We start from the raw sequence: 16,805 nt of genomic DNA, 5'->3' as shown, positions 1-16,805 counted from the left end.
ATGGACACCACCGTCGGCGACGTCAACTCCCGCAAGCCCGACTCAAACGGCATCGGGTCGCCCCCAGTGGCGCTGCCTCAGTGATGCAGAGCCTGGCCCTCCCCGCACGCCCTGGCCGCCGGCTCCCTGATGCCACCATGGGCCGCCACATCGCCCGCCGGCTCGTCCAGATTGGCGTCACTGACGTCTTCTCTGTCCCCGGTGACTTCAACCTTGTGCTCCTCGACCACCTCATCGCCGAGCCGGGGCTCAACCTCATCGGCTGCTGCAACGAGCTCAATGCTGGGTATGCCGCCGACGGCTACGCCCGCGCGCGGGGCGTCGGGGCTTGTGTTGTGACGTTCACTGTTGGTGGGCTCAGCATGCTCAATGCGATTGCAGGTGCATACAGCGAGAACCTGCCAGTGGTCTGCATCGTCGGCGGGCCTAACTCCAACGACTACGGGACGAACAGGGTACTTCACCATACCACCGGTTTGTCTGATTTTAGCCAAGAGCTTAGGTGTTTCCAGACTGTTACTTGCTTTCAGGTATCTCTTCGGTCCCTTCTCATCCTTTTCGCTGACAATAATTTTTCTCTTGGATGTGATCTTTGCCTTAGGAAAGATGCATATGTTGACTAGAAATATTGCTCAGAGGATCTCATTGTTTGTGGTGGGTCTGTTTAGTGAGATTATTATAATCTACTAATGGTTGCTTAAATAGTGTGCCAAGGGGAGTTGCTATTGGGGTTTTAGCACAGATCTTTGTGACGGGAATGTATGTTAAGTGCAGATTGAATGAACTGACTTGTTGATTGCTTCTGTTTCGCCTTTTTTTAGGCTGTGGTGAATAACTTGGAAGATGCACACGAACAGATTGATACCGCGATCTCGACTGCTCTGAAAGAAAGCAAGCCCGTTTACATAAGCATAGGCTGCAACTTGCCTGCCATACCTCACCCGACTTTCAGTCGCGAACCGGTTCCATTTGCACTCTCTCCCAAGTAATTTTTCATCTGTTCAGTCGATTGAGTCTGTTAGCTGTGTTAGCTTATGAATAGAGTGATGTGATTGATTAATTTTTGTTGACACAGATTGACTAATCAGATGGAATTGGAAGCTGCAGTAGAGGCAGCTGCAGAGTTCTTGAACGAGGCAGTCAAGCCAGTAATGGTGGGTGGCCCGAAACTCCGGGTTGCCAAGGCTTCTGAAGCCTTCGTAGAACTAGCCAATGCATGTGGCTATGCTGTAGCTGTGATGCCATCAGCAAAAGGGCTTGTGCCCGAGCACCATCCCCACTTCATTGGGACTTACTGGGGTGCGGTGAGCACTGCATTCTGTGCCGAGATCGTGGAATCTGCAGATGCCTATGTATTTGCTGGGCCCATTTTCAATGACTACAGCTCCGTTGGGTATTCCCTCCTTCTCAAGAAGGAGAAGGCCATTATTTTGCAGCCTGATAGGGTTGTGATCGGAAATGGACCTGCTTTCGGTTGTGTTCTGATGAAGGATTTTCTTAAAGCGCTCTCGAAGCGGGTCAAGCGGAACACGACTGCTTACGAGAATTATCACAGGATTTATGTTCCAGACGGCCATCCATTGAAGTGTGAACCCAAGGAGCCCTTGAGGGTCAATGTCCTGTTCAAGCACATACAGGACGTGCTCTCTAGTGAATCAGCTGTGATTGCTGAGACTGGAGACTCTTGGTTCAACTGCCAGAAGCTGAAACTACCACGAGGCTGTGGGTACGTGGGTGTAGTTGCATAAATTAGGTCTCTTGTCTTCAACTTTTTGATCTGGCGCTACTTAAGAAAACAAACTGAAATTGTTCGAATGGGGTTATGCAGGTATGAGTTCCAAATGCAGTATGGATCTATTGGATGGTCCGTTGGGGCAACCCTTGGGTATGCACAGGCAGTGCCAGAGAAGAGAGTCATTGCATGCATTGGAGATGGTAGCTTTCAGGTATGGAATGGTTTCTTATCTCTGTTATATTTCTTAGCACATTCGAACGAACCATCATGAATGACATAGCTATACATAGAGCTTCTGTCAAGAAGATATCCACTAGCTTTGCAGGCTCAACCTATGAACAAGCAAGTAATCCTTTTAAGCATTTTGCATAGGTGAAGAGTTTAGTCATACAATGCCAGTCATGCACTGACCTTATTCATCTCCTTCCCTTTTTCTACTAAAATTGATTATTTTAATCTTGTTTTGTTAATTGAATGGAAGAAATAAATAATGTAAGATTCGTGGGCGACTTTTGCACCTTAGGTAACTGCCCAAGATGTCTCAACTATGCTTCGATGTGGGCAGAACACCATCATCTTCCTGATAAACAATGGCGGCTACACCATTGAAGTGGAGATCCATGATGGTCCCTACAACGTGATCAAGAACTGGAATTACACTGGCCTGGTGGAAGCAATTCACAACAGCGAAGGCAAGTGCTGGACAGCAAAAGTAAGTTTCTTGTATACGAGTTACAATCGGGACGATCTGCCAATTCAAGAAATCCCTCCACAGAAATAATAAAATTTGCTCATGTTTGCAGGTTCTCTATGAGGAGGAGCTTATGGAAGCGATTCAGACGGCGACAGGGCCCAAGAAGGATTGCTTGTGCTTCATAGAGGTGATAGTTCACAAGGACGACACCAGCAAAGAGCTTCTGGAATGGGGTTCCCGGGTCTCGGCCGCCAATAGCCGCCCTCCCAATTCTTACTAGAAGCCTGATTCTCATCAGTATGTTGCTTCGAGTACTTGTTGGAGACATGAAAAGAGAGCGTCTTCTCGAGCATTGCCGATGCTCTGTGAAATGAAAATAATCATGTCTCCTGGTTGTGGATTTGAATAATATATTTGACCGTTGGCTTCGGGTCGACATCCTAAACATGCGAAAGGAACAATTGCGAATGCACGGTTGCATTTGGTGGGCTTGGAGTCGGGGACAAGGACCTCCACGAATGCATGTGTCACGGGTCAGCAGATCCTTGGCCATGAAATAGGCCATGCAACGTCTAATTAGCGAATAACACTCGGCTGCCCTTCCTTCCATAATTGTTCTAGAGAATATACGGCAAATAGTTTCCTCATATCAGATCACACCATGCGCAATTTAGCTTGAGCATCTAGTCCATCAAGCGAGATGGCATATCACTTTAAGCACACCAACTGATTTTGACTAGTTTGTGCACGAGAAGCTAATCCTGCCTTTAGAACTCTGTAGAAATTTATCCTTTCTATCCTAGAACTCCTAACACAAATCGTCCCGATGCTACTCTCGCGGCCAGTTGTATTCATCTCCTCTACATCACCTACTCTTTACCTGATAACCCCGAACTCCATTCACAAGGGTTCGAGAGTACAGAAGAATCACGAATTGTGCCATTCTCCCCCACTCAATTCCACAACACTCTCATTATAGGTTATCCCTGCATTTCCTTAACCATTGATGTCCCACTTTGGATCATCATATATCAAATGGCAATGCTCACCTAACAGAACAAACTACTCCATTGGTAATTTCTTTTTATCGCAACTATTCAGACACATTCGGTCACTTGTGCTTTCCTTGACAAGTGTGCTGCTATTGTCATCCTAGAAGTTGGTCAAGAGCCGCGATTTGTTCGAGCATATTTTGCCTTGGTGATTCACTATTTGCCCTTATAGGACCGAGTAGATCACAAATTTTCTCAGACTCATCTCACTTACTGGAGGGATCTTGCTTTGATACCATCTTTTACAAGTTAGTAGATCCTTGGTTGAGGAATAACTCGTGTGGCGCCTCATAAACGGATAACATTAGGCCAACCTTCCCTTCTACAGTTGTTCTAGAGAAAAATATGGCAAATAGCTTTCTCGTATCGGATTGTACCACGCCCAGTTTAGTTCGCGCGTCTAGTCTATCGAGCAAGATAGCAAATCACTTTTGACACAGTAATTGGTTTTGGCCTGCCATAGCCTCATTAATAAGAGAGTAGCATAAGCTCTCAACCAGTTTGTGCATGGGAAACCAACCGCACTTTTAGAGCTTTATAGAGATGTATCCTTTTTATCTTAAAACTTCTAGCATCAATTGTCTTGATACCACTCTCATAAACCTATTATATTCATCCCCTCTACATCACTCATTTTCATCCGATAACTCCAGCCTCCACTCACAAGTGTTCGCAAGTACAGAAGAATCACATACTATAGCACATGCATTGCCTCAAATCTATCTTTGATTAGTATGGGGACCCTTCAAGTTGTTTACTTTTGGGACATGTGAAATGATATAGCAGTCTGATTGTCATAATCTTCGGAATCAAGTTGTGGCATGATCCACCATCTTCTAACCTACGTTCAAAGTTAAGCCATTCTTTCTATAAATAATCACTTATAAAAGGAAAATCCGCTTCCAAGCTTGGGGATGGGAATTTTAGCTTATACCTTGGGCACTTTACTCTCAGACATGATTTTTTTCTTTTGGGGGTTGAGTGGAAAAACGTGGTTCAAGTTAAGTGGCTCCATATTATATTCATTAGCAATAGCCTAATACAATTATCTTCCCGCCTTTCACGTTCGCAATGAACTTAGTGGAAAGTAAAAAAAAAAATGAAGAAATAATGATACAAATGATCTTTGAACTTTGGTCAATGTACAATGTGATTTTTAAACTTTTGCTTAATGTTCAATGTGGTCTCTGAATTCTTAATTTCTTCAATTTAGTCTTTGGACTTTTGATACATGCTCGATATGGTGCTTCAATGTAGTCCTTCCTTCAATTCAAGATTAGGGATAACATTGAATCTTTTCATATAGTTTAAGGATTAAATTGAATATGTATCAAAAGTTCATAAACTATATCAAATAAATTAAAAGTTTAGGGATTGCATTACATATTGAGCTAAAATTCAGAATCACATTAAATAAATTAAAAGTTTATAAATCACATCATATATTTGGTCAAAGTTTAGAGACTACTTGTATTATTTTTCCGCAAAATGAAAGAAATGTTGAGAATAAAATAGAAAAAAAGTTTGCCCCAATCTAAGGACAAGTTACGGTTTTTGGCCCAAAAAGGAGAAAAGGTCAAATTGTCCAACAAAGGGCGGCAATGATCGAGGAAGGTCGGTTTCCCTTTGCCACTTGTCGTTTTCTATTGCAGAAGCCAAGCAAACCAGTGGCCCAATCCAACTCGACGTCTTAGTCTTCCGAAACCAGCCCGATGTATCGTTTCCAGGGACCGCTCGCCGGATTTTGAACCCCTAAAAACAGCGTCCACAGATGGATCTTACTCCACCATCGGGGCGGCGTTTCATGTGATTGGGAGTCACATGGGCAAAAGCACATTTTCCTTCTTATGTGGATCCGTCGCGTGTCGCTGTCGCACGGTGTATTCACATGTAAAAGTACCTATTTCTCTTTGAAAATCAATATTTAAAATTTCACGAGACTGGTTTTCATATATCGAATGATTTGGAATTTTCTGATTAAGTATTATATACTTCTTACGAGTATTACTTAACATGGGAATTTTGCGGATTAATTTTAATATGGTTAAATCTGGACACTTCTAAACATCAATTAGGTGAGTTTTTCCAAGTTTGTATAAGTTTCACCTTCCACTTATAATTTACCTGTTGGAACATGTTCCATATCTTTTGGAACTAGTAACTTATCCTGCATATTATGAAACTTAGAATCTATCTCTCAAAACTTATAACAACTCAAAACTGTAGCTTGTGGGTTTCATTAGGCTCCAAAGTACTTCACACAATCATGTGCAATTTTTTTTTTTAAAATTAAAGAAAATGTGGCAATTGTAGTTATTAGCACATTCAATAACATTCACCGTAAGAAAACAAAATCCGGTTCATTCATTATAAGGGACATGTTCGTGGCTACTAACGATGTAATTCTAAGACTTAACAAATACCGGAAAATAAAATTGTAAGAGTTAAATACACTTATTCCCATTACTCGATACATTTAAACATAAAAAAAAAGATCAGTAAAAAAAAAAAAAGATCAGAAAATCTTATGAATAGCTTGGTATGCGTAAAGAGTGTGCAGGCAGATTTTCAAATTCTGAAACCCCAAAACATATCATGTGACTTCTAGGGGTACATTTGGTAACATTTTTATTCTCGAGAATAATTTCGGTTTAGAAATAATTTTTTTTTTCCATTTCTATTCTTTTGATGAGTTGCTGTATAGAAAAACGTGTTTGGTAATTGTACAAGGATTTTGTTACCGGAATAGAAAATGAATAAAAATGTGATTGGTACAACTCTAAAAATTTCTACTTCTAATTTTTTATTTAATTATAAAAATATTTAACATTTTCGTGTTTGGATAAAATTGGACTTTTATAATGATTTGATTGATCAAGGTATTTTAAAATGACCTAAGAAAATCCAACATAATAGTTAGTAAAAAAATGGATGATTGGAATTGGAAAGGGAGTCTCATTAGTTTATAACTTACAATATGAGGAGATTGCGGGCATTACAATGAAAAGGTGTATAGATCTTTTGAGATAAAAGAGTAAGTGTTGCTTGGAGTCATCAAGCTTTTGTCACTTTGCATTCTCTCTACAAGAAACGACATTGAAAAATCTATCTAGTAAATCTCTAAAATTTTATTCAATTTTGAATCCAATTTTCATCAAAATATTTTCACATTTTTTTATGCTAAACTAATTCTAAACTAGAATCGACATTAAAATATAGTAAAACTACTCAAAATCTAATTTCTAAACTTTTTTTCTTATTTTTTTTATTATTCCAAAAATGGGACTTGGATTGGATCAAGAGACCGGATCTTGTGTCCATTGTGTAAAGACAAGTATTAAGTTATATTGAGCTTGTTTTTCTAAAATGACATTATTTCTTTCTTTTTTTTTTTTTCAGGAATAGGAAAGTGAGTTTTTTTTTTACTTATTGTTTTTATTCTAAATTTATTCTTTGATCATTGATCTATTTCGAGAAATAGAAAATTAGTTGATGTTACCAAACAAATTTATATTCTTTTTATGTTTTTTATGACCCAAGAACTTCGTGAGACGGTGACGGCCCGTGAGTAAACGGATAAGTAAGCGGGAGGACCCACCACCCCGATATTAAGGGGGAGAGAGCCTAAACCATCGCGGCCATTAAGGTGATGGTTATTCTTTTATGTTTTGGAGAGCAAAAGAATTGAAAAATATAAAAATGGAAACGCTACTAAATAGGGTCAATACCTCGTCTTGCTACCCCTTTTTCGAGTCACGCCTAGTCCCCCCCGCCCACAAATTCAAAACGAAACTGAATATTCCCCAATTCCAAGGTCCAAACAGTGTGGAACACAACATTTGTGGGTCAATTCGACATCCAAAACTAAGGAAATCCCACATGAAATTGCTCAGCTCACCTTTGAAAATTCAATCCTCCAAAAAGGCGCAGATAGAAAAAAAATCATCACGATCACTCCAATCTCCCTCCGCCTTCAACGGTAATGCCAATACCTTTCCTCTCTCCGCCGCAACACCGCCCATAGGATCCTCTCTCTCGTTGGCATATATAAAGACTTGCATTTTTTAACCACTCTTCCACGCCCAAACACACATAAAAAAAACTCCAAAAGCGCCCCGCCAGCCTCCATTGCCACTCCTCGCTTCACCTTCTCCCTCCACCTCCTCCTCCGCCGCCGCCGCCGCCCCCCCTCCGGCTCCTCCTCCGCCGCCGCCATGGACACCAGCATCGGAGCGCTCAGCTCATGCAAGCCCCCTGCAACGACGTCGGGTCGCCCCCAACGGCGCCGCCGCGGCCATCCAGGGCTCGTCCCCCGGGCCCGCTGCGGTCGGCTCCCCGACTCCACCATGGGCCGCCACATCGCCCGCCGGCTCGTCCAGATCGGCGTCACCGACGTCTTCTCCGTCCCCGGCGACTTCAACCTCACGCTCCTCGACCACCTCATCGCCGAGCCGGGGCTCAACCTCGTCGGCTGCTGCAACGAGCTCAACGCCGGGTACGCCGCCGACGGCTACGCCCGCGCCCGGGGCGTCGGGGCCTGCGTCGTGACGTTCACCGTCGGCGGGCTCAGCGTGCTCAACGCCATCGCCGGGGCGTACAGCGAGAACCTGCCGGTGGTCTGCATCGTGGGCGGGCCCAACTCCAACGACTACGGGACGAACAGGGTGCTTCACCATACCATCGGGTTGCCAGATTTCAGCCAGGAGCTTCGGTGTTTTCAGACTGTTACTTGCTTTCAGGTATCTCTTCGGTCTCCTTTTCATCTTTCCTTTTGCTGACACTAATATTTTATTCGGACCCGATCTTTGTCTGAAGAAAGTTGTATATGTTGACCAGAAAAATCGCTTCGAGGACTTTCTGGAAATAGTCATATTATAATGCTTGTCGTGATTTTGGATCACGTTATTTATGGTGGATCTGTCGTGTAAGATTATTATAATTAACTAATGGTATCTTAAGTAGTGTGGCATGGGACTCGAAGTTGGAGTTTTTGCTTGCAGAGATTGCAGTGATGGGGGTAAATATGTTGAGTGCAGATCGAACGAACTGATGTGTTGAGTGTTTCCTTTTCGCCTTTTTCCAGGCTGTGGTAAATAACTTGGAAGATGCACATGAACTGATCGATACTGCAATCTCGACTGCTCTGAAAGAAAGCAAGCCGGTTTACATAAGCATAGGCTGCAACTTGCCTGCCATACCTCACCCGACTTTCAGTCGCGAACCGGTTCCATTTGCACTCTCTCCCAAGTAATTTTCATCTGTTCAGTCGATTGAGTCTGTTAGCTGTGTTAGCTTATGAATAGAGTGATGTGATTGATTAATTTTGTTGACACAGATTGACTAATCAGATGGGATTAGAAGCTGCAGTAGAGGCAGCTGCAGAGTTCTTGAACAAGGCAGTAAAGCCGGTAATGGTGGGCGGCCCAAAACTCCGGGTTGCAAAGGCTTGTGAAGCCTTCGTAGAACTAGTTGATGCATGTGGCTGTGCTGTAGCTGTGATGCCATCGGCAAAGGGGCTCGTGCCCGAGCACCATCCCCACTTCCTTGGGACTTACTGGGGTGCGGTGAGCACTGCATTCTGCACCGAGATCGTGGAATCCGCAGATGCCTACTTATTTGCTGGGCCCATCTTCAATGACTACAGCTCCGTTGGTTATTCCCTCCTTCTCAAGAAGGAGAAGGCCATTATTTTGCAGCCTGATAGGGTTGTGATTGGAAATGGACCCGCTTTTGGTTGTGTTCTGATGAAGGATTTTCTTAAAGCACTCTCGAAGCGGGTCAAGCGGAATACCACTGCTTATGAGAATTATCACAGGATTTTTGTTCCGGAGGGCCATCCATTGAAGTGTGAACCCAAGGAGCCCTTGAGGGTGAATGTCCTCTTCGAGCACATACAGGACATGCTCTCTAGTGAATCAGCTGTGATTGCTGAGACTGGAGACTCTTGGTTCAACTGCCAGAAGCTAAAATTACCAAGAGGCTGCGGGTATGTGGGTGTAGTTGTATGGATTAGGTCCTTTATCTTTTAACCTTTTGATCTGGAGCTACTTAAAGAAAACAATCTGAAATTGTTTGAATGTGGGTCTACAGGTATGAGTTCCAAATGCAGTATGGATCCATTGGATGGTCTGTTGGTGCAACACTTGGGTATGCACAGGCAGTGCCAGAGAAGAGAGTCATTGCATGCATTGGAGATGGTAGCTTCCAGGTATGGAATGGTTTCTGATCTGTTATATTGCTAAGCACATTCGAAAGGACCATCATGAATGACAAAGTTATGCATAGAGCTTCTGTCAAGAAGATATCACTGGTTTTGCAAGCTCAACCTATGAACTTGCTAGTAATCCTGTTAAGAAATTTGCCTAGGTGAAGAGTTTTTGCCACGCATTGACCTTGTTCATTCCCTTCCTTTTTCTGCTAAATTTGATTTTATTGATCTTGTTGTGTTAATTGAATGTAAGAGATGAATAATGTAGAATTCGTGGATGATTTTTTCACTCTAGGTAACCGCCCAAGACGTGTCAACTATGCTGCGATGTGGGCAGAACACCATCATCTTCCTGATAAACAACGGTGGCTACACCATCGAAGTCGAGATCCATGATGGTCCCTACAATGTGATCAAGAACTGGAACTACACTGGCCTGGTGGAAGCAATTCACAATGGCGAGGGCAAGTGCTGGACAGCAAAAGTAAGCTGCTTGCATACGAGTTATGGTTACGATGATTTGCCAATCAAGAAATCCCTCCATTACAAAAAAAATAAAAATTGCTCCTGATTGCAGGTTTTCTACGAGGAGGAGCTTATCAAAGCGATTAAGACGGCGACAGGACCCAAGAAGGATTGCTTGTGCTTCATAGAGGTGATAGTTCACAAGGACGACACTAGCAAAGAGCTTCTGGAATGGGGTTCCCGGGTTTCGGCCGCCAATAGTCGCCCTCCCAATCCTCAGTAGAAGCCTTGATTCTCATAAAACAGAGCATCTTCTCGAGTATTGTTGATGCTCTGTGAAATGAAAATAATCTTTGTGAAAGGAAAACTGATGATCACATTATTCTGTAAAGGTCAATTTATATTACATTAGTAATCAGCAATAAATTAAGCGCTGGGTTTTTAAAGATCATTTTACTCTTCATACTTCTAATACTACCCTCTAATACTACCCTCAAGTTGGAGCACATATATTAATCATGCCCAACTTGTTACGAATATGATCTATCCTTTCTTTACCTAGAGGCTTAGTAAAGATATTTGCAAGTTGTTTACCAGTACAAATATGATTAGGAACCATCACTCCACTCTACAACTACTCTCGAACAAAATGACAGTCAATCTCAATCTTTTTTTTTTTCTCTCATGAAACACAAGGATAGAAGCTATATGCATTGTTGTCTTATAGTTACACCATAGAGACATAGGAGCTAAATCTCTAAAGTCTAACTGAGTCAATAGTTGAATCCACACTAATTCATGTGTCATTTTTGCCATGGCTCAATATTCCGACTCAACGCAGGAGTGAGAGACAACATTATGCTTCATACTCTTCCATGACACTAGATTTCCTCCAACCAAGGTACAATAGCCGGTGGTTGATCTCTTATCATCTAGAAAGCTTGACCAATTAGCATCAAAGGATCCTTCAACTTTGCCGTAGTTTTAAAAAACAATTCCTATCCCTTAAGCCTTCTTCAAATACCTTCAAATCCAAATGACTCTATACTAGTGAGATGTACGAGGGGAAGACATAAAATGGCTAACCACATTTACTAGAAAGGCAATGTCTGGTCAAGTAATTATGAATAATTTAGCTTACCTACCAATCTTCTAAATCTCTCGAGATTATAAATAACCTCTCCTCCCTCAGCAACCAATTTAACCCCTTGTTCCATGGGTGAATCAAGATTCCAACATACCTGTCTCATTGAGCAAATTCAAGACATATTTTCGCTTTGACAAAACAATACTTTTTTTGTGAATGTCTCATCTCAATTCCAAGGAAATACTTCAATTTTCCCAAGTCGTTAGTCTGCAAATGTTTCTTAAGATGGAGCTTTAGTTTAGCCATACCAATCAAGTCGCCTCCCATGATAATATTCAACATATACAATCGGAATATCTTGCCTCCCCCTAACTATTTATAAAAGAAATGGCGATCATTTTCTACATCTAGACAATTCATAAGAAAGTATAGACTTGAAGAATCTTCCAAACCATGCTTGTAGGATTGCTTCAAACCATACAAAGGTATTTTTAATTTACAAGCCAATCCCCCAGATTTCCCCTAAGCAACAAACCCAGGAGGTTGCTCCATATAAACCTTGTCTTGAATAGTACCATGCAAAAATACATTATTAACATCAAGTTGAAACAAGAGCTAGTTATATATGGTAGCAAGAGAGATCAAAACACGAACAGAAGTAAACTTCGCAACAGGAGAAAAAGAGTATAGATAGTCAACCTCATACACTTAAGCATATCCTTTTGCGACAAGACTTGTTTCCAAGCAACCAAGAGAACTATCGAGATTGACCATCACAACATACACCCATTGACAATCAATAGCAGTCTTGGCTAAAGGAAAGTACACAAATTCCCAAGTTTGATTGACCTTTAAAACCTTTAATTCTTCTTCCATAATTGTCCTCTAGCCAAGACTCTATAATGTTACAGCTATCAACTTAGGGAAAGGCTTTTGGTCATTAGTGGATAAAAAAGGCTAAAAAGAAGGAGACACTAAAGAGCAGAAATAAAGTTTGCAATAAAATGTTGAGCCAAGAACGTGCATCTTTGCGATGAGCAATAGAAAGATCAAGATCAAACCCAAGAAGATGGTGAGCTAATGACATATCTAGAGCTGAAGGTGACATAGATGATGATAGGAGGAAAGTGGGGAGCAATACCCACTCGAGGACGCCAAGTATAGACCTTGAGAGAAGATGATTCCTGTGTATACACTAGTGAGATAGTTGAAGCAATTGACCAAATGATGGTCACATTTAAGTCTTCATCCAACTTAGAAACAGTAATTGGAACATCATGATAAAGAGTGAATTCAAAGAATGAAACATCAATAATTATAAAGTACTTTCTTGATGATATAGAATAGCAATGGTATTGTTTTGTAGCGCAAGAATAACCCAGAAACACACACTTGATGGCCTCGAAATTAGATTTTAATACTCAATAACGATGATCATGAACAAAACAACTGCAACAAAAAATAGGGGTGGTAAGACAAACAATGACTTATTTGGAAACAAAGTAGAAAATAGTATACTACCTTGCAGAACAGAAGAAGGCACGCAATTAATGAGATAACTTGCAATCAAGATAGCATCAACCAAAAGATTTTGGGAACCTTCATCTTAAACAACATGGACCTAGTAACTTCAAATAAATGCCTATTTTTCCTTTCAGCTATACTATTTTGTTGTGGTTTATCAAGATAAGGAAATTAATGGATCATACAATGTTGAGTCATAGGGTGAGAAAATGGTGCAGAAAGGTACTCCTTAGCATTATCAGAACGCGAAGCTTTAACATGCACAAATGCACAAAACATAGAAAATAATTTTGAACAACTTTTCATTAGATATAGCCAAGCGACTCTCAAATAATCTTCAACAAAAGTAACAAAGTTTCTAAAACACAAATTGGAAATCATATGACAAGAAGCGTAAATATCTTAACAAACTAACAAAAAAGAGACGTCACCATTTAATGACTCAAGGCGGGTGATTGATGTGATTTAATTTGTTAAGTTGATACGACTCATATTCTAAACTAGAAAGAGCCTGAAAATTAGAATTTAATTTTGAAGACCATGCAACGAAAAATGACCAATACAATAATGGATCCGATGTAGGGATATAACACTAGAGCATGCAATTGAAGGAGCATTTTCAAGCACATACATGCCCCCTTTCTCATGTGCGAAATAAATAATTTCCATATCATATTCAATAGCAATAAAATAATTACTATGATTCTCTGCCCATCCACGGTCGTCATGAACCCGGTGGAAAGCAAAAGCAAATGAAAGAAACATCGAGAAGAAAATAGGAAAAAATTTTGTGGTTAGGCCCCCCATTCTGAGGATGAGTTCCAATTTTCGGCCCAAAAGGCAGAAAAGCTCGAAGTGTAAAACATAGGACGACAATGATCCGAGGTAGGTCGGATTCATTTACTTTACTGTAGAGGGGCATATAAAAAGGGCTGATCCCACTCGTCATTTTCTAATGCAAAAGCCAAGAAAACCAGAGGCCAAATCCAACTCGACATCGCGGTCTTCCGAAACCAGCCGATGGTATCGTATCCAAGGACCGCCGACCGGATTTTTGACCCCCCAAACACGGCGTCCACAGATGAATCGCACTCAGCCATCGGGCAGTGTTTCATGCGATTGGAGTCACGTCGGCAAAAGTACCTCTTCCTTCTTACCTTTACGTCATGTCGCTGCTGTCACGCAATATATTTGAAAGTATAAGTATCTCTTCCTTTTTGGAAATTAATGTTAAATTTCACAAGACCGATTAGTATGTTGAATCATTTTCAATTTTTAAGTAAATATCAAATACTTCTTATAAGTATTGCTTAACGTGAATATTTTGCGGATTGATTTTAATATGGTTACTGCTAACTCAAGATGAGGGTGAAAGAACATGATGGTAGGAGAAACAAGATAGACCCAGGTACTTCTTAACAGCAGTCAATGAGTATCAATGGTGGCCTTTCACTTGGGATGAATTTTGACCATGAAATGAGTGTGAAAAATATGCTCTGGTTAGTGAATATGAATAGGGTTTTGTTTACGAGAATATATATTTGTCATTCTCAAAAACTTTATCATTTTGTCGACGAGGTCCTATAAGGATCAATATTGAGTAATCTTTGAAGACATGAAAATCTACTATGCACAAGTTTTAGAACTGCTCGAAATTATAACGTGCTAGATTTGTGGCTATTAAAGTACTTCATACCATTTAAGTCTTCTCCTTGTATGTTCTAAAGAGAAACTTATTCGAAAAAAATGCCCTGATTCCAATTATCAACACATTCAACACTCACGGTAAAAAAAAAAAAATCCAGCTCATTCATAATAATGTACATGTTGATGGCTAACGGGCACGTAAATCCGAAACGCAACAAACAGCGAAAGTAAAATCAAGGAGTTAAATGTATTCATTTCCATTACTTGACATGTTTATAAGCGGAAAAAAAAAAGATCCATAAAAGAAGAAGAGCGGAAAGATCTGATGCATGGCTTGATAGGCGTAAGTAAAGGGTGTGCGTCAGATGGGCCTTCTCATCAGCGCTGATTCCCCTGTAAAGAAATTATCCGCTCACAAACTAAATGCATGTGCGTCTTATCTTAAAATATCCAAATAGAAGAAAACCAACATGCGAAATAAAAAACCAGATAAATAGGAAAAAAAGGGGAAAATCACCCCAACAACCAATGCTTCTCACAAAGGTTCAGAACACATTAGGATGCATGTCACAGGTACTTACTCAGTGAAATTACCATAGCTTTCAACGATTAGTTCTCACTCCTCGGGAACCTAGAGTAAGTTCGACATTATGTTACTTATTTGTAGAATTTGTGATTTGCCTAGTTGATAGAATATTTATTCCCCATTATTATCAGACCATCTCTGCCTTCGGCTTGAAAAAGTAATATCTCAGATGGTGTGCAAGCCAACCACGCGAGTACCATGTGATTTGTCAATCGTAGTTAAATGAGCCATCCACGCCTTATGTATGACAGTTGCCACAGGCTTTCTATGCTCTCCTTGCCATATTGCAGGTTTAGAAGATCATGCATAACAGTGTTTCAAACGCCAGAATCAACAGACAAATCCTTCGCAGTTACAATGCCTTCCTCTCGAGCAACTTACGGGGTATCGCGCCTGGTCCTCCAGTACCGGTTGACGCTGTTCTTGAAATACACCGACGCCATCAAGCGGACGTCCACTTGAGGCGCCAAATCCTTCGCGGTTATCACTTCCTGAACAACACAGAACAACCTCCTCAGCTTAAAGAGAACCGCCGACTCATCCACGCATTCAGCGCGAAAACAAACACGCGCGACAGGCGAAACGCCGGAAACCACCCCCGACGGGAGATGCCAATCCCACGGCACAGACCGAAAAAGCTAGGGAGCGAAGAGGAGGGAAGATACCATGAGACAGGAGCAGAAGCCGGGCCTGCTCTTGAACTCGCCGAGCGCGGCCTCGGCCGGCTTGCGCACCCTCTCGTCACCGCTCATCGAATTGGCGGGCAGGGCGTAGACGGCGGGGAGGTCGGAAGCCGATAGCGCCATGGCCGCGGCACCTTCGGAGCTCCGGAAACCGAGAGGCGGCGGCGGCGGCGGTGGCGGAGGAATCGGGCGGGGGGGTCCGCCGGAGATCCGATTGCCGCCGGGGGACGAATGCCGCGTCGCGGCGGAGATGAAGTCGAGAGGAGGTCGGCGCCGATTGATCGATTCGTTCGGGTTTCTCTCTCTGCGTTCTCGCAAGCGGAGGAGGAAAAATGGAAGGGAGGAGGAGCGAGGAGCAAGCTGGTCTCGTCTTCTTCGCTTTTTAGAGAGAGTTTACACGACGGGACGCTTAGCACCGTGATGTGGTGAAGCTTTTGTATTAGAATATTATTTTGGAACGTTTCCTCGCTTTTGCCGGAAAATTAAAAAAACTCCCTTTTTTTATTTTTGTATTTTTATTTTTAAACATACCATTAACTCCGCTAATTATTTTGGTTAATATAATTAAAAATTTTAAACTAATACATAAAAAATCTTCAACCGATATATTTATGATAGATAAATCATTTGTTAAATTGAATTAATACCACAAAATTGATATAATTAAGACAAATGAAGTCAATTATTTCATATCATCCAACTCAACAATTTAACAGTAAAATTTAACGAAATTAATAGAGGATAAATTTGTCACGAAAGTATATCTGTTCAGGATAAATTTGTTAAAAATCTATCGATTTATGGTTTTAGCGGTCAAAATATTATTTTTTGGTAAATTTATCATCGATATATTAATTTATGATTTTTCGTGATATTAATTTTAAAATTTTCGATGGTTAAAAATTAATTTTGATAAGTTTATCTCTTTTTTGGGGCGGGGGAGTTTACATGACACGACACTTAGCACCGTGATGTGGTGAAGCTTTTGTATTAGAATATCATTTTGGGACTTTTCCTCGCTTTTGCCCAAAAAATTTAAAAACTCCCTTTTGTTTTCTTTTCATTTTTAAAATATACCATTAACCTTGCCAATTATTTGGGTTAATATCACAAAAACTCTAAAC

At 41.2% G+C, this 16,805-nt stretch overlaps 2 protein-coding genes and 1 pseudogene across 2 annotated transcripts; 2 read left to right on the top strand and 1 right to left on the bottom strand.

Annotated features, from left to right (window-relative positions):
- Positions 1–2,747, top strand: LOC120291301 (annotated as a pseudogene).
- A 4,826-nt stretch (positions 2,748–7,573) lies between these two features.
- On the top strand, positions 7,574–10,605 carry LOC120288828 (pyruvate decarboxylase 1-like). Its single transcript, XM_039302996.1, is given in 8 exon segments — positions 7,574–7,751; positions 7,753–7,816; positions 7,819–8,220; positions 8,565–8,728; positions 8,817–9,467; positions 9,572–9,689; positions 9,985–10,173; positions 10,267–10,605. Coding segments are annotated over 8 exon segments (1,815 nt in total). The 5' UTR covers positions 7,574–7,695; the 3' UTR covers positions 10,438–10,605.
- A 4,067-nt stretch (positions 10,606–14,672) lies between these two features.
- LOC120295979 (importin beta SMX1-like) lies at positions 14,673–16,014 on the bottom strand. The gene is made up of 3 exons (XM_039317620.1): positions 15,664–16,014; positions 15,380–15,489; positions 14,673–14,805 (listed from the first exon to the last, which is right to left on the bottom strand). Exons 1-3 carry the CDS (start codon positions 15,802–15,804, stop codon positions 14,673–14,675), a joined length of 384 nt encoding a protein of 127 aa, XP_039173554.1. The 5' UTR covers positions 15,805–16,014.
- Between the last annotated feature and the right edge of the window lie 791 nt (positions 16,015–16,805).

The sequence above is a fragment of the Eucalyptus grandis genome, chromosome 1 (assembly GCF_016545825.1).
Source record: "Eucalyptus grandis isolate ANBG69807.140 chromosome 1, ASM1654582v1, whole genome shotgun sequence".
NCBI lineage: Eukaryota > Viridiplantae > Streptophyta > Magnoliopsida > Myrtales > Myrtaceae > Eucalyptus > Eucalyptus grandis.
Note: the sequence above shows the minus strand (reverse complement) of the source record. Positions and strands in the feature narration are given on the sequence as shown.

Bases quoted from the DNA above. Each gene is read 5' to 3' on its own strand.
- LOC120295979 (XM_039317620.1), bottom strand. From the start codon at position 15,804: ATGGCGCTATCGGCTTCCGACCTCCCCGCCGTCTACGCCCTGCCCGCC. The intron at 15,490-15,663 runs GTATCTTCCCTC...TGTGTTGTTCAG, and splicing joins GCTTCTGCTCCTGTCTCATG to GAAGTGATAACCGCGAAGGA. The intron at 14,806-15,379 runs GTAAGTTGCTCG...ATTTCTTTACAG, and splicing joins AGGACCAGGCGCGATACCCC to GGGAATCAGCGCTGATGAGA.